We start from the raw sequence: 22,743 nt of genomic DNA on the forward strand, positions 1-22,743 counted from the left end.
TATGCAGACTGAAGAAGGTGCCTAGGCAAGGGTTCATGAGCTACACTTGCCACCCATCACAGGGCTCTGTCAACACTTAGCTCTGGAGAAAATGCGTGTGCACTACACCCAGCATTTTGTATGCAATGTTGGAGACAAAGACCCTTAACCCACCATGGATTCCAGCTCTGATCCAACTGAAGACTTTTTACCTTGAGCCCATTTTGGACTCAGCACCAGAAAATCCACCTTTGCCTTTAGTCACAGAGATGGTAACACCAGACCTGGGAAGTCATCTGCCAGAAGCATAAGGCTCAAGGTGTTAACAGGAGCTATGACCCATGTACCAGAGTCAAAACACCAAGATCCCTGGGGCTCCATTAACCTGGAACCTCTAGAAAACTCCTCCAGAAGCAACAGTAACAAAATCCTACCACTACTCCAAGCAATAACTACCAAGTTTCCTCCTGTTTCATGCCAGGAATTTGTCAGAGCCTTTCATGGGTCACGGACCTTACCAGCAGCAGAGGCAGAAGATGGGATCTGCCCCACTTTACAAACTAACTTCCTATCTGGTTAACCAATGACCTACAAGAAACATCCAGGTGCAACCCAGCCCACACTGCTGGTGAGTGACCAGCACAGCCTCTTACTTCCATCCCACTGTCATCCTCCAGAAGAGCCACCAAGTCACAGTCCTGGCAAATCTTGTTCTTTATGTCCCTCATAAGAGGCCCAATGCCTGGCTCATTGCTGCTATACGGGTTTCCAGGCATCCTGCCCTGTAGAAAGTCCTCTTGCTGGGGATCCTTCTCCAGGGTCACAAAGAACTCAGTGACTTCATTCTCCTCCTAAAGGAAAAGAAGAACATGTCAGAAAGGACAGCAGAGAAGAGTTACAGCACTGACTGTTCTGTGGGCACCAGGAGGAAAACACAGCCAAGTGCAGCACACCTTACACTTACACACTCTTACGGACAGTGGCCCCAAGGTCATTCTAAACATGATGTGAGCACCTGAAGCATCACATACTCCTCGAGGAAAAGACAGCCTAATGGAACAAGGTGCTGTCTGGTGAGAGGCGGACCAGCCTCTGGCTGGTCCACAGTCACTGGAGACTTGGAGTAGAGAAGGGGTTTCTCTCAGTGATACACTCAGGCACGTCGACCCCAATGCTCTTTCATGATGGAGGAAGGTCATTGGCTAATAAAGAAACTGCCCTGGCCCGTTTGATAGGCCAGCCTTTAGATAGGCAGAGTAAACAGAACAGAATGCTGGGAGGAAGAGGAAGTGAGCTCAGATGCAGGGCAGCTCCTCTCAGAGGTAGACGCAATGAAGCAAGCCGCCAGGTCAGACATGCTGAATCTTTCCCGGTAAGACTGATGCTACACAGATTATTAGAGATAGGTTGATCAGGATATGAGAATTAATCAGTAAGGACTAGAGCTAATGGGCCAAGCAGTGTTTAAAAGAATACAGTTTGTGTGTTGTTATTTCGGGGCATAAGCTAGCCAGGCTATCAGGAGCTGGGGCGGCAGGAACACAGCCCGCAGCTCCCAGGCCGGCCCACAGCTCCTTCCACAGATGGCGCCCAACGTGGGGCACTGAATCTACAGAAAGCCTGAGAAAACTTGGGAAAGAATAGAGTAAAGCATGTTTTCTTGGTAGCAGCAATTTCTTGGGTCTCATCTAAGAGAGGCTTCCTGACTCAGTTTTAGCTGCAAAACCCTGCAGCTCATTAAGAGGTCCTGCCACAAAACACTTAAATGGTATTGCTAAAAGCTGACTGAATGCTTGTTTGTTTTCGGCCGTAGCAGAAAAAAAAAAAAAAAAAAAAAGTTGTGCTGTTTTAAAATGCTGGTTTTCTGGGCCGTCCGGCCAGGGCAAACTCTGACTTTCAAGCAGGCGGTCCTGACTTCGGAGCTTTTGAGTGTTGCTTAATACTGTTGCAGCTTGCTTGCTGGCAAGGACCTTGAAACATTGTAGAGTTGTGGCGATGAACAGGGCTCTGGTGGGTACTTCAGCCACAAGACTGGAATGGCTGGAAAGCTAAGGAATGGGCTGGATCCAGCTGCCAAAGCCATGGCTTTAATCCTACCCATATTGCTGAGTAATTGAAAGGCTCGTGTGGTCAAAAAAAAAAAAAAGAGAGTTATACAGTAAAGAGAGATTGAAAGACAAAGAAAATTTCTAAATGATTTACAGTGTGTTTAAAAAATATATGCAAGCTAAAAGTTAAAGTTCTTAAAAGTAAAAAAAGGAAGAAAGAAAGTAGTTGGGTGTGGTAGTACACACCTTTAATCCCAACACTTGGGAGGCAGAGGGAGATTGACCTCTGTGACTTCAAGGTGTGGTAGCACACGCCTTTAATCCCAGTGCCTAAAAGGCAGAGACAAACAGATCTCTGTGAGTTCAAGGTGTAGTAGCATACACCTTTAATCCCAATGCCTGGGAGGCAGAGACAGGTGGATCTCTGAGAGATCGTGGACAGCCTGGTCTACAGAGTTATTCCAGGTCAAAGATACAGAGAACCTGTCTCAAAAAAGCAAAAAATAAAAGTAAAAATAAACAAAATAGAGGTTAAAATAAAGCGCACAAAGATGGAAAATACACAGAAAATCTTGATACTGTATGCTATTATGCTCTGTTTGAATTGTTTGAATACTGAGGAAGGAGCAACAGCTGCTAAAAGATATTTGTTTATAAATGTTACTGAACTAATCCAACATAGATATTTTGAAAATACCTTGACTTCAGAATTTGGATCTAAGGATATGATACTTTGGAAAAGAGATTCTTCTTTTGTTTTCACAGAGGACGAGACCCTGTTGATTGCTTCTATCTCAATATGGTATGATAGACCACGCCCTCCTGAAAGGTTGCTGTGAACACCCTCAAAAAATTACTTTGCTCAACTACTGACTGAGATGAACCTAGCAGACAGGTTATCCCATTAAAGACCTGAATAACAGCGCCCCCCATTCAACAGGAAGAAGTTTGGAGAGAAATAACTACGTCCATATTCCCAAATATTGTTTATAAATGTTCTTTTACATTTAAAGGGGGATATGATATAGGTATGAATAATTTGCATTGATATGGATTTTGCTTTAGTGATTTAAATTTAAGGTCAATTTTGTTATATGTATATGCATTTCTGATATTGATTAAGGTATTGTGATTGTGTAGCTCATGTAAAAATGTTATGTATATAAGTTGTTAATGAATAGTTATCTATAATAGTCAAGTTTGTAGGCATGTTAGATTTTCTAGATGTACATAGATATATTTTAGATAGACATTCTTCATATCTTTCAAAGACTATGGAATATGCTATTTAATGTTTTAATAACTTAGGGTTTTTCATGACAATGAGACACTCTGCTCCTGGCAGCACCAATCTACTTAAAGAAGAAGATGGGCATTGAAGAGGATCCTTATGGAGTTTGATAGCCATTTGGGCAAGAAACTGCTCTTGCCTGGACTGTTGCATAAACTGGACACAAAGAACCCGCAGAGAGGGGCTGGAGAGATGGCTCAGTGGTTAAGAGCACTGCCTGCTCTTTCAAAGGTCCTGAGTTCAATTCCCAGCAACCACATGGTGGCTTACAACCATCTGTAATAAGATCTGTGCCCTCTACTGGCTTGCAGGCAGAGTACTGAGAATACTGTATACATAATAAATAAATAAATCTTAAAAAAAAAAAAAAAAAAAAAAAAGAACCCGCAGAGAGAGGACTACTGAACTTGCCTAAAGGTGAGATGATCTTTCAGGGTCCCTGATTCATGAAAGAGTCTGCGAGACATTCTGCAGGATACAGCAGATAGTGACTGAACTGCCTTTGAAATTTCCTGCTTCATGGAAATGTCTCTGGATACTATGGACCTGTAGGCCAAAGATGGATGCCCCAACGGTACAGAGGAACTTTGGGTGACTGTCCAGGCAGCGAGATGTCTCTGTGATTTCTAGAGTTTGGAAGTTGCTTATTTCTTGTTTGCTTAGGTAATATTGTATCTTTCTGGAGTCTTTGATGGAGCTGAAGAATAATTAGTTATAGTTATAGTTTTCCTTAATTATGATAAAGATAAAATAGATATAAATATTGTAATTTTTACTTGATAACTGTTTTGTTATACGTAATTTTGCTATGTTAAAGTTAAAGCCTTCCCTTTTTGTTTAAACAGAAAAAGGGGAAATGATGGAGGAAGGTCATTGGCTAATAAAGAAACTGCCCTGGCCCATTTGATAGGCCAGCTTTTAGATAGGCGGAGTAAACAGAACAGAATGCTGGGAGGAAGAGGAAGTGAGCTCAGATGCAGGGCAGCTCCTCTCAGAGGTAGACGCAATGAAGCAAGCCGCCAGGTCAGACATGCTGAATCTTTCCCGGTAAGACTGATGCTACACAGATTATTAGAGATAGGTTGATCGGGATATGAGAATTAGCCAGTAAGGGCTAGAGCTAATGGGCCAAGCAGTGTTTAAAAGAATACAGTTTGTGTGTTGTTATTTCGGGGCATAAGCTAGCCAGGCCATCAGGAGCTGGGGCGGCAGGAACACAGCCCGCAGCTCCCAGGCTGGCCCACAGCTCCTTCCACACTTTCATCAGTAACTGAGGATGTTGGTGTTTCAACAATAAGAAAGGTCTCTGGACCAGACCACAGGAAAGACACATATGTGGCTAGCATGCATATCCCAAGATATAGAAAAGGGGAAGACATGACAGTATACCCAACTGTATTCCAAAACTGCTGCTGCACCTGCAATAGGCTGTGAGATCTAATTTTTAAAAAGGCAAATTATGCCAGACTGTGGTGGCGCACACCTTTAATCCCAGCACTCAGGAGGCAGAGGCAGGAGGATCTCTGTGAGTTTGACACCAGCCTGGTCTACAGATGTAGTTCCAGGACAGGCTCCAAAGCTACAGAGAAACCCTGTCCTAAAAGCAAACAGACAAAGGCTAATCTTGGCCCACCGTAGGAAGCTACTTCTACTTGTTGCCAGTGGATCTGGTGATAATGATATTACAACAAGCACACTGCTTACAGGGTAGATGATGCTGCACAGTCTCTCAAAGATGAACACAGGAGTCCGGTAGTCATCCAGATTGTAGCGCTTGGCTGTCTCAATGCACACAGCCATGAAGGCTTTGGTTTCAGACTCTGTTCCTGCCAGAGAGCAAAGGAGCCATGAGTTAGGAAAACGCTTCAGCCACATGAACTGAGCTGAGACAATGAAACACCATTTTTCAGATTCTGAGTGCCCTACACAGGAATATCAGTAATCCTGATGTGATAATCCTACATCCCAAATCAATCCCCTACATCACAGCTAGCTGTGTGCTTTTCTGCTCTCTCTGGGAGCATGACTTCCCTTAAGGAGAAGGACCACACCTCCTTTGACCTAGCATCCTTTCCCCCAAACAGGCTCCCCAAAACATCCAAGGACTTTCCTCTTGGGTATTCAGGCAGATGAGGGTCACTAGCTGAACTCTCCACACCCAGTACTTGAAAACAACTTCAAATTGACAGTGAACTATTACACTAGTGAGGAACAAAAGCCTACAGAAGTAGTTTGGGCCCAGAGAGAAGCAGTCACAGCAGTTTGGATCTTAAGCTTTAGTGTCCATGGCCTGCCAGGATGGGGAGACTGCGTACCCTGCAACCTTCTAGCCATCCCACATCTGGTACCTTAGCAGCATAGCTAAACTCTCAGAATGAAGAACAACTAGGAACCACTTTCTCTTTTCTCCATCCACACAACTGAAAGCAAACTGCTCTTTACAATAATGGTAGCGAGCCGGGAGACAAATACGGGAGCTAACAAGTCATCCCCTCCCACATGTGTGACGCCCATACTTTACACTACCAAAGTCTGAGAAAGTTGGATGAAGGCATGCCAGGGACAGCCTAGGGTTCCTCACAGAGACAGCAGTCACAGACCCACCTGGAGAAGACCAGCTTGCACAGGGCCTGAAGAATGTTCTTTTCCTCTGCTTTTATTGATTTTCACTAATGTCTATGTGTGGGTCTGTGGGTCTGTGCATGCATGTGTTTGAAGGAGGCCAGAGGAGGGTGTTGGATTACTTGGGAGTGGAGTCACAGGTGGTTGTGAGCTGTGCTGGAACCAACTTCAGACTCCCTGCAAGAGCAGCAAGAGCTCTGAAGCACTGAGCATTCTCCAACTCTTCTCTTAGTGGGTTTTTGTTTTTGTTGTTTTTTCCCCCCAAGATCTCTGTGTAGCCTTAGCTGTCCTGAAACTTGCTCTGCAGACCAGGCTGGTCTTGAACAAGAGATCCACCTGTCTCTGCTTCCCTTGTGCTGGGACTAAAGGTGTGCACCACCACTGCACGTGTTCTCTTAGTTCTATGAGGCAGGGTTTTGTCATGTAGCCCACACAAATCCTCCTGCCTCAGCCTCCCAAGTGTTAGATAATAGGCAGCTGCCATCGTTCCCAGCTTCTAAAGAATTTCTACAATAAACTTTAGAAATAAGAAGTCAAATCACCATCCAAATCATAAAACACCAGTTTGAGAACACCACCTAAGAAGCAGAAAGACAAACGGTAGAACAGGCCACAGGAAATTTAAAAAGAGTGATCAAGCACAAATACATTTCATAGATTATGAGAAAGTTAAGAAATGAGAAGTCTCAGCAGAGAGGTGTTGGTACATGCCTTTAATCCCAGCACTCTGCAGGTCTCTGAGTTCAGCCAGCCGGGGCTACACAGAGAAACCCTGTCTTAACCACTCCCTCCTCAAAAAAAGAAAAGAAACGAAAAGAAAAGAAACGAAAAGGGAAAAGGGAAAAGGGAAGAAGGAAGGAAGGAAGGAAGGAAGGAAGGAAGGAAGGAAGGAAGGAAGGAAGGAAGGAAGGAAGGAAGTCTCTTGGCTACAAAATCTAGAGTTATAAGAACTCAACAGTAGAGTAACAGGATAAATAGTGAAGAACAAAGACAGGGTGGAGTTATATAAGGAAAAGGTAGCAAGAACACAGCAAGGCCACTGACATTCCAGATGACTGAAGATACCAGCCTGAGACCTCCAACCCCTTCCTTCTCTATGAGCGCAACCCAGGAAAAGTACACGTGAGTTCAGCCCTAGGACTGTAACACTGAGCACCAGAGTGCTCTTGAGATAGGCTTCTCTCCCCAAGTGTGAGATTTGTAACCCATTCTCTAGTACTGCGGCACTCGGAGACAGTGCACATGTGCACCTCTGCAGCTTCAAGCTGCCAGGGGCATTACCTGTGGTCATGTCCTCTAGCATCTCCAACAGCATGTCCTGAGTCTCATCGATGAGCTTGGTCCTCTGCAACACTAGCTTCCGCAAGCACAGGTACCCATTCAGCACAGTGCCCACCAGGCGGCTCTTAAAATGCCTTTTGATGGACTCCACCTCTACAAAGGAGGAGAGAAGGCCTGCAGGGACAGAGAAAACCTGCTGTGAGATCTTGGGAAGAGAATACGGAAGGCCTGGGCTATCCAAAGAAAGGAGAAAAGAAAAAAGCAAGGACTGTGCCAAGTGTCTTCCTTTGCACAGACGCTCAATAAGCCAAACGGCCAGCAGTGAGGACTCAGAAGTGCAGGCCCATCTACGAGGAAAAAAGTCCCAGAGAGAAGTTGACCGGCACCAAGGAGCAGCGGCTCAGGACTAAAGCATACCCAAGACACCCAAGGGAAGGGCTGGGTGGCTCTCTACCTGTGAGACTTTTGAGGGCATAGCCCTGCTGCAGATCTGTGCTCAGGGTGGCCTCCTCCAGGGCCAGCAAGCGGGCGATTTCCTAAACAGGATAACAAGCACAGTGTGATAGGGCCCGCCTCCACCACCATCCCATGATGTAGCACCAACCAAAGGTGCTCAAAAGTCACGCGTTCATTCTAATCCTTGAAAAATGCCTTTCCAAGAAGCCAAAGATGGCTGGAATACTGCCGAGGAACTGCTTAACCCTGAAACAGCTGAAATTCCCCCAACAGACTGCCATGGGCCTTCTAGTTACAGTAAAGTCTGGAAAATAATTATTTTCAACAAATGCTTCTCAGAAAACAAGAATCCGACAAAAGAGCCTTTCAAGGCAGAGGAGGAGCTGGGGAAGGGATAGATCACCTTGGTGATGAGGTTGCCCACATAGGGCAGGACTCCCCGAGCAGCCAGGTAGACTTTCCAGTGACACGAGGCGATGAGTTTCTGATAGAGAGCCAGGTACTCTGCAGCACACTCCCCAGCTACACTCAGCTCGTCCAGGTAACTGTACCAGAGACAGGGCAAGGCACCCTTAGGGACTAACATCGCAGAGCCCAGCGGCTCCCTCCTCTGTATCTACTGCTCAGCCTCTCTTCCCTCCTTCTTGAGGTGGATGGAGGTCATCTGAGAAACCTCACACTTTCCTTGCTGAAAGGATTCACAACACTTCAGGGAATGGCTGCCAAGCCTCTGAGCACCCGTGTCTCCATGCTCACTGCTCGAGGACTGCAGAGGACAATGAGTGACAATTATGCCTGTGCTCAGAGGCGCTCAATGAATACCCACTGCTGTTTTATCACTAATATTCCTAAAGCTCTGTGTGGTTTCTGTGGCAGGGACCAAGATGGTTATATACCACTCAGGGGTGCCTCCCAACCCTGACTTATGTATTCACCAGAGCACGAGGAAAAGGCTCAACCACGCTAGCCACTGTCCCAACCTACCCTACCCCCACATGGTACCTGGTGAGGAGGTCAAGGACCTGTTGCTTGCGGCTGGGGACAGTAGCAAGAGCTTCCACGATGGTACATGCTGCTTGTCGTGCTGCCTGTGTCGCTGGGGTAAAGAGTACCTGCCAGACACAGGAGAGAAAATAGGGCCGGCTCAGAGGCCACCCTGTTTTTCTAGGCCCAGAACATGAGCTGACTTCCACACACTCAGAATTCTGACTATCTCTCTGGGCACAGTGAAGGGTCCACACCACCAGTTAACCCAGTACCCAGTGGCTGCAGACTTGAGAAAGGCTGCTAGAGAGCTTCTTACTTCACAGAAAATTCTCCAAGCAACTTGGAGAACACACACACTGCCCCTAGTTAGCATTAACTGCTAACTTGACAAAGTGTAGAATTACCTCAAAAGAGCCCCAAATGGGTAACTATCAAATTGGACTGTGAGCATGCCTGTGAGATACTGTCTTGATTGTTAATTGATTCAGGAGGGCCCAGCACGTTGCAGGTGGCACCATCCCCAAGCAGGTGGTCCTGAGCTATATATAAGAAAGCTGGCTAAGGATGAGTCCGTGAGCAAGCAAGCCATAGTTTCTGCTTCAAGTTCCTGCCCTTCCGTCAATGATGGCCTCTGTCTTTGATGTACAATCCAAATAACTCTATTCCTTCTCAAGTTGCTTTTGGTTGGTATTTTACCAGATCAACAGAAGGGGAATCAGAATAGTACCAAATGTCAATGAGGGAGGAGAAATCCAATGAGCATTCACGTTGGCAAGCCCTCAAGAGTTCTTTCTTGGGGATACCTGTTAGTGGGCTAACTCTAGTTCAGCGTAAGCTGAACATCTCTTGCTTAGCAACAGAAAACAAAGAAAGACTTTCTTGAGGGGAGGGGCAGGGATGGGGGTGGTTTGAGACAAGGACTCACTATGTAGCCTTGGCTGGCCTGAAACTTGATATGCAGACCAGGTGCCTCCCGGGTGCTGGGATCAAGGGCCTGGCTAAAGTTAATTCTTGAAAACTTAGCTTGAAGGAGGGAGAGAATAGTGGAGCTCAATAACAGAAGGCAGCAAGGGAAATGAATACAGGCACTGGTTTGCCTCTCTGGGGGAACTGGGTGGCATGTCAGGGGACACAAGCAGCAGAGGACAGCTGTACTGACCTGTCCCTACTGGGGGCTGCACTCAAGAACTTCTCCTGAAAGAACGTGGACAACAGTAAATGGAGAGCGAGAAAGCAGGGCAGAGAATGGCAGGTGGAGGGTACTCACCTGCCGCAGCCAGTTGTTGTGGCCCAGCTTGAGGTCGAGAGGGGTGGTCCTCTTCCCCCGCCGGCTCAGGAACTGTTTCCATCTCCACACGTACTTCTCAGTCAAGTAGAGACGGTGGAGCTCTGACTTGCTGGGGGACTTCCCATTGCCATCTACCCCTGCAAGGCAAAGACAGGGGTAAGCAGGAAAGCACAGCGGAAACAGGGGCTGCTGAGTGGCTGGAGGGAAGAGACCCACCTCGGGTGGGCAGACACTTCTTCCAGGCTTCGTAAGATGCCTTGGGATCTCTCTTGAGCCACAGCTGGGCCTGGGCATGGATCTCGTTGCAGTATGGCTTCACCGTGGTGAGGGCCTCAACAGGGACATCCTGAATGAGGGAGCAGAAAAAGGTGAGATGTAACCTGCACACCTAGGCCCCAGCTTGGAATGGCACTGACACTCCAGGAACTTCATGAAAAACAACATGCAGCTCTGCTGCACCCACGTGAGGTCTGCACCCACGTGAGGAGGGCCATCTCCATGCTGACGCTGAGGCCACAGACTTTGGAGTGCTGGCTTCGTATAGCCACACACATGTGACTGCAGTTAAGAGTTTTACTCTCCACTTAATGAAGACTTACTGAACAGCTATTGAATGCTGGATACCACACTAGGTCCTAGGTCTTAGACACAAATTAAGTCAAACCATCCTTAGACTCAAAGAATTCATTACATCATTTATTTTTTGTAAGTTTCGAGGTGGTCACTACTTTACATCTCAGAGATGAGCAAACTGAAGAATACAACTAGCTTGCTCAGTCTTGATGTCAGTCAACAGCAGAGCTGGGATTTAACCTCAAGTCTATTTTAGGGTCATGGATTTCCACCCATATTCATAAAGCATGTACAAAGGTGCAGATGTGGTAAAGGGAGTCACAGGCCATCTGTCAGTGTTTCAAAGGTCTCACTCTGCTCTAGCTTTTATACTGTATAGTTTGTATTACCCTATACTCCTCAAAAATCCCAACCCACTTCTGCTAAACTAAAGCAAAGACAGCCCGGTGATCACATCAGTCAGAGAAGTGACCTTGAGGAAGCAGGGTACAGTGCTCAGTGCTCAGAGGCTATGTAACTCTTCAAGCCCCATCACCTCCCCCAACCCCGCTCATGCCCAATGGCACATCACCTTGTTTTTCTTGCTGGTTGGGGCAGGTGGCTTAATCAGCTTCTGTAAGATCCGCAGGCACATAAGGGTGATGTTCTCAACAACCACTGGTGTTTTGATGTTCACGGCCATAAGGAAAAGACTGAGTGCTGGTGATGAGAAGAAGCCACAATCAGTACACATGGGTTACCTGCCCCAGCAAGGCTGCCCGAGTCATCTTCCTCCTACCTCTTGCCTGGGTACCAGGACTGCACCTTTCTGTTTTCTGAAAAGCACCCACCCAGATGGTCCCCAAGCTCACCACAGCGTAAGCGGAGCTCCCAGCAGTTGTCCTCCTTGGAGATGGAATCCGTCAGCAGCAACATCTCATACTGAAGGCTGCTTGCCTGGAAGGACAACAGGATGAGGGTCAGGATCTAAACTCTAATTACAGCTCTCCTACTAAAGTCTCTAGCCAGGGGAGGCCTACTAGGACAAGGAGACATCGGAGACCCCGTGCTACAGGCTCTAGCTGACAATAAACTCTACACACCATCTGGTCCCTCCCACTTTGGTCTCCAACACTGGCCTGGAGAAGCAGTCAGCGACACAGAAGGACCGCAAGGAAGAGGTCAGAAAGGACAGCTGCTCTGCTTACCAGGTCAGGATTGGCCCAGTGGCCTTTCAGGGCTGTGGAGACTTTGCCAATGATTAGGTCGTTCATTTGCTGGGTGGCCTCTGGGTTGTCTCTGGGGAAGCAAAGAGTCTTGTTTGTCACAGTGAGCATGCACGCCATGGCCGCCTTCACACCCGGAGCCCAGAAAAAATGGATGCATGGATGGCAAGGGCTATCTGGCCCCGACTTCCCAGGAGCAAGACTACATCTTTGAACTTACTGGGCCTATGATGGGAGGGGATGAATACAGCCCCTTTTCATAAGGACAGCAATAGAAGGATGCACGCATTAGCATGGAGGGTCATGCTGTAGGTGGTGGCCCTATGAGCTGCTGGTGTCCATCTCCAAAACCTGAGTCCATGCTCAGTGTGGACTCCATATCACTTCCTACACAGTACCCCACTTCCCTTCTATGTTCCTCCTTAGTAACATCTCTACTATTATTATCAACAAAATACACTACACAGGAACCCAAACGCTCAAACAGTACAGCTGTTTCCAAGTGCTGATACTCCTTTCTCTTTACACCACCTGTATCCTTGTGCTCTCTAGCTCTGCAGGCCTCTGCCACTCTCGGCTTCCTGGAATAGGCCTATCCCAGCCGGGAACTGAATTCCAGCCCGAGCCTTCTCTCCAGCCCCCACTTACTGAATTTTCACCCCTGACATCAGCATCTTTAAGGTATTTGCTATTACTGATATTTCTCAGATGAGTCTTTTGTCCAAGGCACGCAGTGCACAGTGCCAGATCTTAAACCCAGTCCTTTCTGACTAGAGTCTAAATACTCATCCCTAAAGCCCCTCTGGCTTCTTTTTCTTGATTTTTTTTTCCTGCAATTTTTTTGAGTTCAAGTGTTACTTTATTCCCTTATCCTCTCCCACCAAGGAAGTTCCCTCAGGACACCCCACCACCTGAACCAACATGTCACTCACAGGACACACCACCTGAACCAACAAAGCACCACCAAGAAGCACACTCAAAGAGCTGACTGTGGTGCTTCCCCCATCCACTCACCTCCCATCTTTCCTCACTTCCTCTGGGATAAACTAGCCTACCACTTGGCTCAAGTTTGCACTCCTAGTGCTAGCATTGCTGTTGCCACCACCCCTGGGTCAAGGAGCAAGTTCTGACCTAGTCAGGAGGCACATGAGCTGGCGGACTTCTTCACGAATGGCTGAAGCCCCTCTGCGGAGGTTGTAATCAAAGAGCTCTCGGATGAGGCCCTGGGAGACGAGGATGTGCCTCAGAGCTGGATTGGTGGCCAGGGCCCTCAGTAGTGTGATGCAGTGCTCTGTGACAGCTGAGGCACAGCCATAGCACTTGGTGGAGGATGTGTGGCCACAGCCTAAGACAGACAAAGCACGGTACTGGCTGGCAGTGAACGTGGGCTGCACGGATGTTCGGGATGACTTTGTGGCTGCTTCCCTTTGCTGCAGATCATATTCTAAGAGCTCTTTGCGTGAAGCAAAAACTTTCTAAGAATGGAAAGATAAGAAAAAAAAATTGACAAATAAATGAGAAAGAGGAAAATTGGCTTGCTATGAATTTACGTGTATGATAGAATTTATTCTTCTCAATAACCCTACCACTTATTTATTTTACCCTCATTCAACAGAGAATGACTGGCTTGACCAAGGTTAAGGGCAGAATTGGAAATCAGACTAATCACGGGCTTGAACTCTTCACTGCCACAAACACTGTCTTTTAAAGGGTTAGAAAGCCAGATCATTTGGCAAAGGTCATCAGCAACTTAGAGAGACAGGACAACTGGCTACTCTTCTGGGACAAGGATCCACTGCTGATGGACAGCATCCTACCCACGGAAACCATGTGGAAACATTAAAGGAAAACATGGCCCACCTTGGCTAACTGCAGCTGGAGTGCCCTGACCCTCCAGCCTGAGAACACAGCAGCCAAGAACAGGGAGCAGAATCTCAGCACTCACTTTTAGAAACCAGGAACCCCTCTACTAAACAAAGATGTGTTGTCTACTAATGTCCCACCACCACTGTGCCTGATGATTCTGAACGCAAACAGCTCTGACAAGTGGACCTTACCCCCAGAGAGGGAGGAACCATTGGTGCAGCTGCTGAGCCAGAATCGCCCGCTGGGCAAAGACAACACTAAGAATGGGAGCCTGGCTAGGGGAACAGTTGTTCTGAAAGCATAAAGTTCCCTGCAAGCTACTCCCATTCCCTACCTGGATGATTTTGGAGAGCTCATCAAATGAGTTCTTACAGTCTCCACAATACTCCTGAGCCAGCTGCAGAATGTAGCGATTCACACTGGCTGAAGTGGAGCTGATGCCCCCTGCCGTTCCAGAGTCTTCCTGCAATCCCAAGAGATCACATGTGAGACTTCTGCCCCTAGGGACTACTTCACCAAGGGCAGCCTTCCACTCCTGACCCAAATACCCTCTGGTCTGGGACCACCTGTGGCTTTTCTGGAGCTGCTTCGTTCACTTTGCAGAGCAGGTTCTCCAGCTGTGGCCGATGTCCCATGAGCTGATGGTAAACCCGGTCAGCTTTGTCCAGAAGTGTGTTAATGTTGGAAACAGCCTAGAGCAAAGAGACAGGTACTTGAGGAAAGACTTTTCAGCTTCATTTTTCCCTTAGTGGCCCTAAGTACTAGTCACCTACTGAAACATGTCCTCTACACAGACCAGGTACATGGCTCCACACAATCTGTCCTTCACGACAACCCTAGGAGGTGGCATGTTAGTCTTTATGGCAAGCAGTGTGCAATGTATATGGACTAGATTCAAAGAATTTCTTGCTGAAAAGTAACTCATAGCAGGCCACAGACACAAATCAGCACAAGTGCTGTGAGAACTGTTGCCGACTCCAGCGGCAAACGCCCCGCTGTCTCCCTGAACAGGCACCCTCTCCAGTGCCCTTTACTACCAGACCCAGATGAGGTTGACATTTGTCACCTGGCTCCTATCCCCAAAGCTCAGAGCCAAGCCATGACCTGGGGCTAAGACAGATGCGGCCTTACCTTCTTTCGATCTTCTTCATTCTCGATGGGATCCACAGCGCAGCAAGGCTTGGCATAAAGCATGAAGTCAAAGCGGGCGTATTTACAGAAGCCACAGGCATTGCAGAGAAAAGGATCCTTCTCATCGTAGTTGATGGACCTGAAAAACCACAGTGCTCAGGTCAGTGGGAGCAGAGGTTTGGGAAAAAGGTGAGTAAAAGGAGAGATGATAGCACATGCTCGCCCTGGGTGTGCAGCACAAGTTACCTGCACTTGTGACACTGGTATACATTCTCGCCACAATTGCCACAGACGCCTGGGTTGGCGGGAACGGAGGCACTGCAGCGAGGACACTGAAGGGTCTCTGTGGAGGCCTGGTAGTTCTCATAGAAGTCTGCAAACTCGATCATCAGGTTAGAGGCCACAATGGGCAGCGGCAGGTCAATCTTGACTTCTGTCTGTCCAGGCGTCAGCTGAACTTTCTTGGCTTTGTGCCAGCGAGCTGGTCTAGGAGAGACGACAAAAGCTCAGCGATAAAAGACTGACAGTGTGAGAAAGGCCACCCTGCATATTCCTCTAAGGAAATTAAGTGACTATTCAAAGAAAAAACTTTTCCTTTATGGTTTCCTCTGAAAACAGTGTAAGACGGATCGTTCTCCAAGGTAGTCGGGTAAGTGTAATCCTCATGCCACCATCAAGGGACTTCTCTTTGCAACAGATAGAGACCAATGCAGAAAACCGTAATGGATCAAAATGCAGAGGTGTGGAGTCCAGTCCCAATTGATACATCTACAATACAAGCCCTGCACCTAAGGCTCAGGGGTCATTTCAGAAGGATCCTAAGCGCCAGAGGACCAGGAAGTTTGCTGGGAGACTGTTATCTCTTAGACACATCAGAGAAGCTACACTTAAGTTTCACTACCATGGCTACCTACACACTACCTGAATAGACAACAACGACAGGCATGCTAATGTGGACGGGAGAAAGCTCACAAGGCCTTAACTGTAGCAGAACTACAGGCAACTAAAAAATGCTAAGAGCAGGAGAAACAGTCTTCCTCAGGGAAGAGCACAACAACTGGCTATCCAGTATCAAGGGGCAGCCCTGAAACCATTACCAGTGGCTGTGCTTACTCTCTGGGGGAGAGCAACAGCCCTTTCAAGGTCAAGGTCAAGGACTTCTCCAAAGAGCAGACTTTAGGCAGTGCCCTGAGTCGCTGGTTACTGTTAGCTGCCTTCTCCTTTTGTGTGTACAGCAGGCTTGAGCTTTAACAGACCAGTCACATCTACCTCTGCTCAGTAATACCCAAGACTCCCTGGGGAGCCAACACACGCAGCACATAGACCTATGGCATGCCTACTCCAGATGCTGGCTTGTGGGGGGAGGGGAGCGACATGTTGAAATGGAAGAACATGCAGTGGAGAAGACTCGGAGGAATACTTCCTGCTCTATGAGCAGATGCGCGGCTGTTTTGTCTAATGCACAGATTTTCCACAAGGCAAGAGAACCTGGAGTCCCTTTTCAATGAGCCCCCACCCTAGGCAGGCTGTGAGGAACTGTCATTGCCCCCTAGGGAGCCACTCAGTGTCAACAGCCTCAGAAGCTGTCACTTCACTGCAGTCCCTCTGCCAGCACTGCTGTGGCTGAGAGGATGCAGATCCGCTGCACATATCCGCTCTGCACCCACAGGACACAGCTACACCTGGTGATGCCTGCAAAGCCCGTACTTGTTTTTCAGTTCCACAATGGCCTGCACAGTTCGGTTGTTGTAGTACAGGTTGATAGTCCGCACCATCTTGGTCCGCTTCAGGTCTCCAATTTTCACTGTCACCTTACTGATGGTGTGACTGCCAATGAGCTTTACAACTTGCTGGGTCGTGGTGTACCGTGTGTCCACTTTAATGGAAGATAGCTTGATATACTAAATACAAGAGCACACAAAACAACACAGTGAGCACTAGACCATCGATCTTCGTCAAAGCTGATCAACACAGCCCCCTCTCCAACCACAGATGAAGTTTCTACTCAAAGTAGCAATTGTAGTGGGCAAGAATCCACAGTGCCAGGCAGCAATCTGAGAGGAACCCCTAAGTAATAGTAACCAGTCTTTGGAAATGAGAACCACAGAGCCAGAAAACCTCAAGACTGTCCTGCTCAAAGTATTACTTACACAGAATGGCACCTCGGGGTTATTACACACCAGGCAGGGGTCACTCTCCAGGTAATAGCCATCAAACTCCACTAAGCCAGACAAGGTGCTAGGGAAGAAAGCAGTCTCAGCATCAGCAGAGTCCTCAAGGACCATGACAAAGCCATCCCCACTCCCCACTCCCCCTGTGAGGGGAAAGAAAGGGACTACAGCTCAGAGGCCTTAGTAGGCACAGGAAGAAAGGTCAACTAATCCACCTGGGGTGTTTCCTACTTCTAAGCTGATGTCTGAATCCAGAAAGGAATTAAAATCTCAATCATAATTAAATTTACTATTTATAGAAAAAATTCCTAAATTATGTTAAAAATGTTTGTGTTATATAAATAATACTTAGTAAAGTTGTTTTCTAAAACTTAAGGAGCCAGGAAGATGGCTCAGTATACACAGTACTTGACATGTAAGCATGAGGACTGGAGCTCAGATCCCAGACCCCACATCAATACCAGCCAGCTGTGTATGGTAGCTTGTCTACAATTCCAGCACTTGGGGAACAGGGACAGGGGATCTAAAGCAAGCTGGCCAGAGTATCCACAACAGCAAGCTCTTGGCTCAAATGAGGGACCCTGCCTTAAATAAGATGGAAAGCAACTTAGAGCACCAGGACTCTACACGCTGTACATGTGTGTGCCCACACACAAGAACACAGACACATACCATATACATTTAAAATGTCCTTACTAAGCCAACATAATAAAAAAATATAAACTTAATGCTCTCTTCTTTTAAAAGTTTCTGTGAGGCTGACAAGATAGGTTAGAGGGGAAAGGGGCTTGTTGAGCAAGCCTGACAATCTGAGATCAATCCCCGGAACCCACATAAATGTGAGGGGAGGGGATAAAACTGACTCCACAAGGCTGACCTCTGACTTCCACATGTGTCATGGCATGCAAGCCCTAAGATATCACAGGCACACATGTGCAGGGATACTTCTTTTTTCTTTTAATAAAAAAGGAAGACATTTCTGTAAACTTGTTTTATATGGTTAGGTTAAGTTCTGCTGTACTGCTCACAAAAGTGAATTTGGCAATTATATCAATGTGCCTTCTAGAGTCCAAAGGTCTGGGCTCCACAGGAAAAGAGATGAGGGTCAACTAGCTGGGGGGACCACACCTAAAGGGCACTCAGTTCATACACAAGCAATTTCAATGTGCAAACAACTACTTCAAACTGTGACTACTCTTCAAATGGCAGGAAGAAAGAGGGCTCACTTGTATATGTTGGAGTTGGGATGGTTGGTGAGAATGTGGTTTTGAGTCCTCAGAATCTCCACAGCCTTCTGTGAATACTCCTTCAACTGAGAACAGAATTCAGGAAAGAAACATGCTGGTTAAAAACCCGAGTCCTGAGCTTGCAAGATGTCTCTGAGGTAGAGCTGTTGCCACCAAACCTAGTGATCTGAGTTTGATCCTCAGGACCCACATGATAGGATAGCAAGTGTCCTCTGACCTTCCTGTGTACATCAAGGCATGCAGTGTCCCCAATACCCAAACATCAATCAAACAATAAACTCATTAAAGGCATTTTAAGATCTAAATCCTATTGGAAAAAGACTTGCTCTTGTATTTCTGGCTATGGTCCTAACTTATAATCCGTTAACAGATTCTACCTTCCTCACTAGGTAGCCTTTGCCATCTAGAGAAAGACTATTAAGCTCTTATAGAGAAGTCAGCAAGTAGCTGTCTCATTGTAGTGGCATTCCTGGCTCCCAAGCAGGCCTCCCAGCTCAATGAGTAGCACTTCCTTCCCAAGCTGAACCAGCTACCTTTCCCTCCCCCACGTGACCTACTTCTCCACCAGCTATCTACAGGACATTTAGACTAGAGAAAGGTAAACTGTATTCAACAGTAACAAATATAACACTAGAAAGATTCAAAAAAGATTTCAGGTGTGGACACTCTCTCTAGATGAACATAATATTCTTCACTCAAGAGAAAAATGACTCCAAGTGTGTGTGGGGGGGAGGGGCTTCTCTCTTACCTTCTTCTCTGTCTGTGCAGTTTTCAGGGAGAAATAGCCCAGAAGGTCCACAAACTGGGCAGCCTTTCGACCGTATGCTGGGAGTTCCGGCCAAATAGACCACATGAGATCTAGCAAGAGCTCCTGCTGAGCCTTGTTGGAGTTTCTGTGGTAGACAGCAGCTCTGGTTAGAAGGCAGCCACGAGTGAGGCCTCTCACTTACCACCAAGGCCTCAAGACTGTGCCTGCACTGTCTCTTCCCACATACAGTCATGGGTCAGGCTGCCAGGGTCTTGTGGACCCTGACAATCTTAGCAGATGTGGTACCATCAATCCAAGCTTATTCCAGAGCACAGGCTGAGCTTCTCTAGCCAACCATCATTTTTAGGAGCTCCTGACTACAACCCTCTGGGTGGAAACTGTCTCCCGCCAAGGACATTAGTTTATTAGCTTTAAAGCAGTTAGCTCAACAAAAAGACCTCCAGAGCTTGGTATGGGCACAGACACCGACACAGTAACCATGATCATGCCCTGGCCCACCTGTAGATGTGCAGGGTCAGGCAGTGGGCCTGCCAGCGCACTGAGGAAGAGTTGGACTCCAACAAGAAACAGCGCAGGAACTGGATCAGAGTCTCCTTGTCTGCAAATCTGTTCAGCTGGTTCACTAGAGCTGTGCACAGCTGGTCCTCCTGGCTGCCCGAGCTTTCACCTGCAACACCAGGGCAGGACCAACTCACCCAGGGGCCCAGGGTCTTACAACCAGGTGGAAAAGTAGGAAATCTATCTTTTACAAACATGTCTGCTAAATAGTAGCAATTTGCCAAATGATTTCAAGTTATTTTGGGGACAAATGGTTTGGCCCCACCTGGTACATAGCCCACCCCAGCCCTCATGTATAGGATACCTAATGGCACTGAGCCAACAACTACAGCGGAGGAGTGTCTCAAAGAAGTTTGGTGTCTCAACAGTAAGAACTGCTCTGTACTCACTCAGAGATGACAAGTTAATTCACTGTTTCCTATCTCAGGCCTTTGAGGACCATGAAAGTGAAGAAGCCAAGGGGAGGGCTGGCCAACAGAGCAGGTGCTCAGCATGTGCAGGGGATTATGCAGTGCTAACAGCGTTCAGTGCACCCTGTCCTTTCCTGTTTCTATTGCTTGGCACAGAGAGCCACAGTTAAGGCCCTTTCACCATGACAGAACATGTGAGCAGGAGGAGACACAGGGAGCATTTGGACAAGCCAGGGTAAAAACCATTCAGAACCTGCAGTTAAACAATGTACACTGAGGGGATTAGTATGTCACCCATCACAGGACCACACAGTGACTCTTACCTTCTTTTTCTTTTTCCTTTTCTTCTTTCTTGCTCTTTTTGGTAGAAGATTTGGACTGAGTTGTTGCTTGTCCAGAACTGGTCGCAGCAGGGGCTGATGAGGAAGCCACACTGGAGGACCCTGTGGAGGCCGCCAGGGCTGCAAGGACTTTGCTGCCACACAGGGCACAGGAGAGTAGCTGCAGCAGCACGGGGGACACCCCCTCATCCACCAGGAAACTCACTTGCAGGAGGAAGTAGAGGACAGCTGTGAGGAGAAAGATGGGAGTCAGCTCTGGAATGACTGAACTACTTAGAACATGAGCAAGAGATGGGACTTGATTAGAACTGTACATGGGACAAGGCTTTTTCTCCTCCAATTCTCTCTGCCAGTGCTACCAGGAGCAGTGGAGTGATCAGAAAGGGATGGGGACCACAGAGGGGAGCCGGCCCTGCTGCCTTGATGAGTAAACAAGCTCTACACGCCTCTGTTTTCCGAGACTTTACTGCTATGACCTGGAAACCAGTCACTCCTGCTCTGTGCTCCTGCAGCAGCCCACGTTTACACAAGCAACCCTCATCACTGAAGTTCTGGCTTGTGTTCTGTTAACAGGTCTATCTCCAGCCCAGCTCACAGCTTAATACAGAGCATTCTCCACAGATGGTCTCTGCAGGGATGAACAGTGGCAACCCAGGGAGGACGGCTTACAATCATCTTTGATGCAGAACTTTTGCCAGTTGATGGTTCGCTGGGCGGCAATCTCTGCACAGGCCTTCAGATGCTCCATCTGAAACAAGATCCAACCACAGGTGAGTATTGCCATCAGGCCATGAAATAATACCAGCTGCTGTGTGTGCTGGTCCTGGCGTGGGACCACAAAGTAACCCTGAGGCAGGTGTCCTCTGGATTGTCTGGTAGGCCTGGGAGCAGGGCCCACACTCTCCTGCAGCTTATAGGCAATATCCCTGTTCTGCTTCCATCCACCACCCCATCTTCTCCTGCACACCCCACAAGCCCAGTCTTCAGTTTCCTGGGAAGCTTCAGGTTCGTTACTAAGACAAATGCAAGCCATAGCCTGAGAAGCTACAACTCACTCCCTTATTCTCTCTATCAAAAGGACAATGAATAAGGAAGCTAGGTTATCCTTAACACCAAAGATGAGATGCTCAAATGAAAAACATTCCATTTACTATCTCAAGTTCAGTCTCTCTTTAGGCAACAGAACATATTTATACTAAACCCATCTCTTTTTTAGTATTTAAGGGCAAAACCAGGTGGAGGTGTACCAACCTCAGGTTGACCCTATTTGTGAACAAATGACACTGGGTAAGATACTCAATGCACCCACTTTACAGGTACGGAACCCCTGATGATCTAGGTAGGAATTCCAGACCCTCAGGTCAACTACTCAATGTCAGTGACTTACCTGGCACTTGACTCAAGACACGGCATTTTCTGAAATACTTAAAAACCTTGCACTGACCCATGCTATGACCTCTTTGGCTGAGCCTTATCACATGCCTGCCCCTGGCCCTATCATCCCAACCCTCGTACCAGGCTGATGAGCGTGTCATACTGCAAAGCAGAGCCAGAGCTGGCTGTGACCACACTGGCCCGGAGGAAGATGCCCTGCTCTTCCAGCAGCTTCTTGATCCCACGCACATGCGAGTCCAGGGTGTGCAGATCTCGGAGCTGTCGGTACTTCTCCTTTGATCCACAGATGAAGAGCAGAAGTTTTCGAACTTGGCGACGCACAAAAGGGGTCTGCTGGATCATTAAGTACTTGAGGGATAAACAACACAGTTAATGATTCAAGGACTGTAAGCACCACTGTGGCTACAATACCCTGTTTTGTTTGGAAAACAAACTGTTACTATAAACATAGGAGAATACAAACCAAGCCACAGTCATCCACAGGGAACTGGGTGGGGGTGCTGATCCCTTATGTAAGATGGTGTTGTATTTGCAAAAAACCTACACACACCTTTCTTGCAATAATGATCTCTAGATTACTTAAGGGCTTTCTAAGTGATTACACTATGCTATTCGGGGAATGCTGGCAAGAAAAGTCTGTAAATGCTCAGCACAGATGTCTTTTTTTGGTTCATATTTAATTGGTTATGTCTGTAGGTACAGGACACATGGATACCAATGGTCAAGTGAGTCAACTCCCAGCCATATTGGCCTCTGAGGAACTTAAGAATTCCTTAAAGGGACCAAGAGGAAGTAACACAGAAAGAAAAAATTTTACCTGGGGTGGGGGGCAATAGTCATGTTTCTTTTCTCAAACACTAAGGAATCTACACAGAAGCTGGTCTCCACACCAGCCCAGAGTGAAACCCCAAGTCTGCTTTTCAGGTAAGGAACTGGAGATGGGGCAGGGAGGCACAGCATGCACCTCCGAGCAACTCTCAGTGTCTTCCCAGAGTTGATCTTGAATTACTGTACTGACTCAACTAACATCTCAGCTTCAGATCACCTCACTATACTCTGCTGTGAGGCCTGGCTAGAATCAGGCAGCCTCAACTGCCTCTTGGTGCTTCTTAGTGCCTGCAGTTG

At 47.4% G+C, this 22,743-nt stretch overlaps 1 protein-coding gene across 8 annotated transcripts in view; it reads right to left on the reverse strand.

Annotated features, from left to right (window-relative positions):
- The window catches only part of Ubr4 (ubiquitin protein ligase E3 component n-recognin 4), a 118,495-nt gene that overhangs the window by 23,406 nt on the left and 72,346 nt on the right, over window positions 1-22,743 (reverse strand). For 6 of the 8 annotated variants that reach the window (XM_057784323.1, XM_057784320.1, XM_057784321.1 and 3 more), the window contains 24 exons: window positions 21,739-21,966; window positions 20,893-20,971; window positions 20,206-20,451; window positions 19,413-19,581; window positions 18,894-19,056; window positions 18,125-18,210; window positions 16,878-16,965; window positions 16,435-16,628; window positions 14,974-15,213; window positions 14,728-14,866; window positions 14,163-14,288; window positions 13,931-14,059; window positions 12,862-13,205; window positions 11,713-11,803; window positions 11,377-11,461; window positions 11,097-11,224; window positions 10,169-10,298; window positions 9,932-10,089; window positions 8,680-8,789; window positions 8,081-8,222; window positions 7,676-7,757; window positions 7,222-7,395; window positions 5,023-5,144; window positions 633-830 (listed from right to left, as the gene is read on the reverse strand). In XM_057784323.1, coding sequence (XP_057640306.1) covers window positions 633-830; window positions 5,023-5,144; window positions 7,222-7,395; window positions 7,676-7,757; window positions 8,081-8,222; window positions 8,680-8,789; window positions 9,932-10,089; window positions 10,169-10,298; window positions 11,097-11,224; window positions 11,377-11,461; window positions 11,713-11,803; window positions 12,862-13,205; window positions 13,931-14,059; window positions 14,163-14,288; window positions 14,728-14,866; window positions 14,974-15,213; window positions 16,435-16,628; window positions 16,878-16,965; window positions 18,125-18,210; window positions 18,894-19,056; window positions 19,413-19,581; window positions 20,206-20,451; window positions 20,893-20,971; window positions 21,739-21,966 — 3,651 coding nt within the window. The remainder of the gene's footprint in view (window positions 1-632; window positions 831-5,022; window positions 5,145-7,221; window positions 7,396-7,675; window positions 7,758-8,080; window positions 8,223-8,679; window positions 8,790-9,931; window positions 10,090-10,168; window positions 10,299-11,096; window positions 11,225-11,376; window positions 11,462-11,712; window positions 11,804-12,861; window positions 13,206-13,930; window positions 14,060-14,162; window positions 14,289-14,727; window positions 14,867-14,973; window positions 15,214-16,434; window positions 16,629-16,877; window positions 16,966-18,124; window positions 18,211-18,893; window positions 19,057-19,412; window positions 19,582-20,205; window positions 20,452-20,892; window positions 20,972-21,738; window positions 21,967-22,743) is intronic. The other 2 variants (XM_057784324.1, XM_057784319.1) reach the window with 1 other exon arrangement.

The sequence above is a fragment of the Chionomys nivalis genome, chromosome 11 (genome assembly GCF_950005125.1).
Source record: "Chionomys nivalis chromosome 11, mChiNiv1.1, whole genome shotgun sequence".
NCBI lineage: Eukaryota > Metazoa > Chordata > Mammalia > Rodentia > Cricetidae > Chionomys > Chionomys nivalis.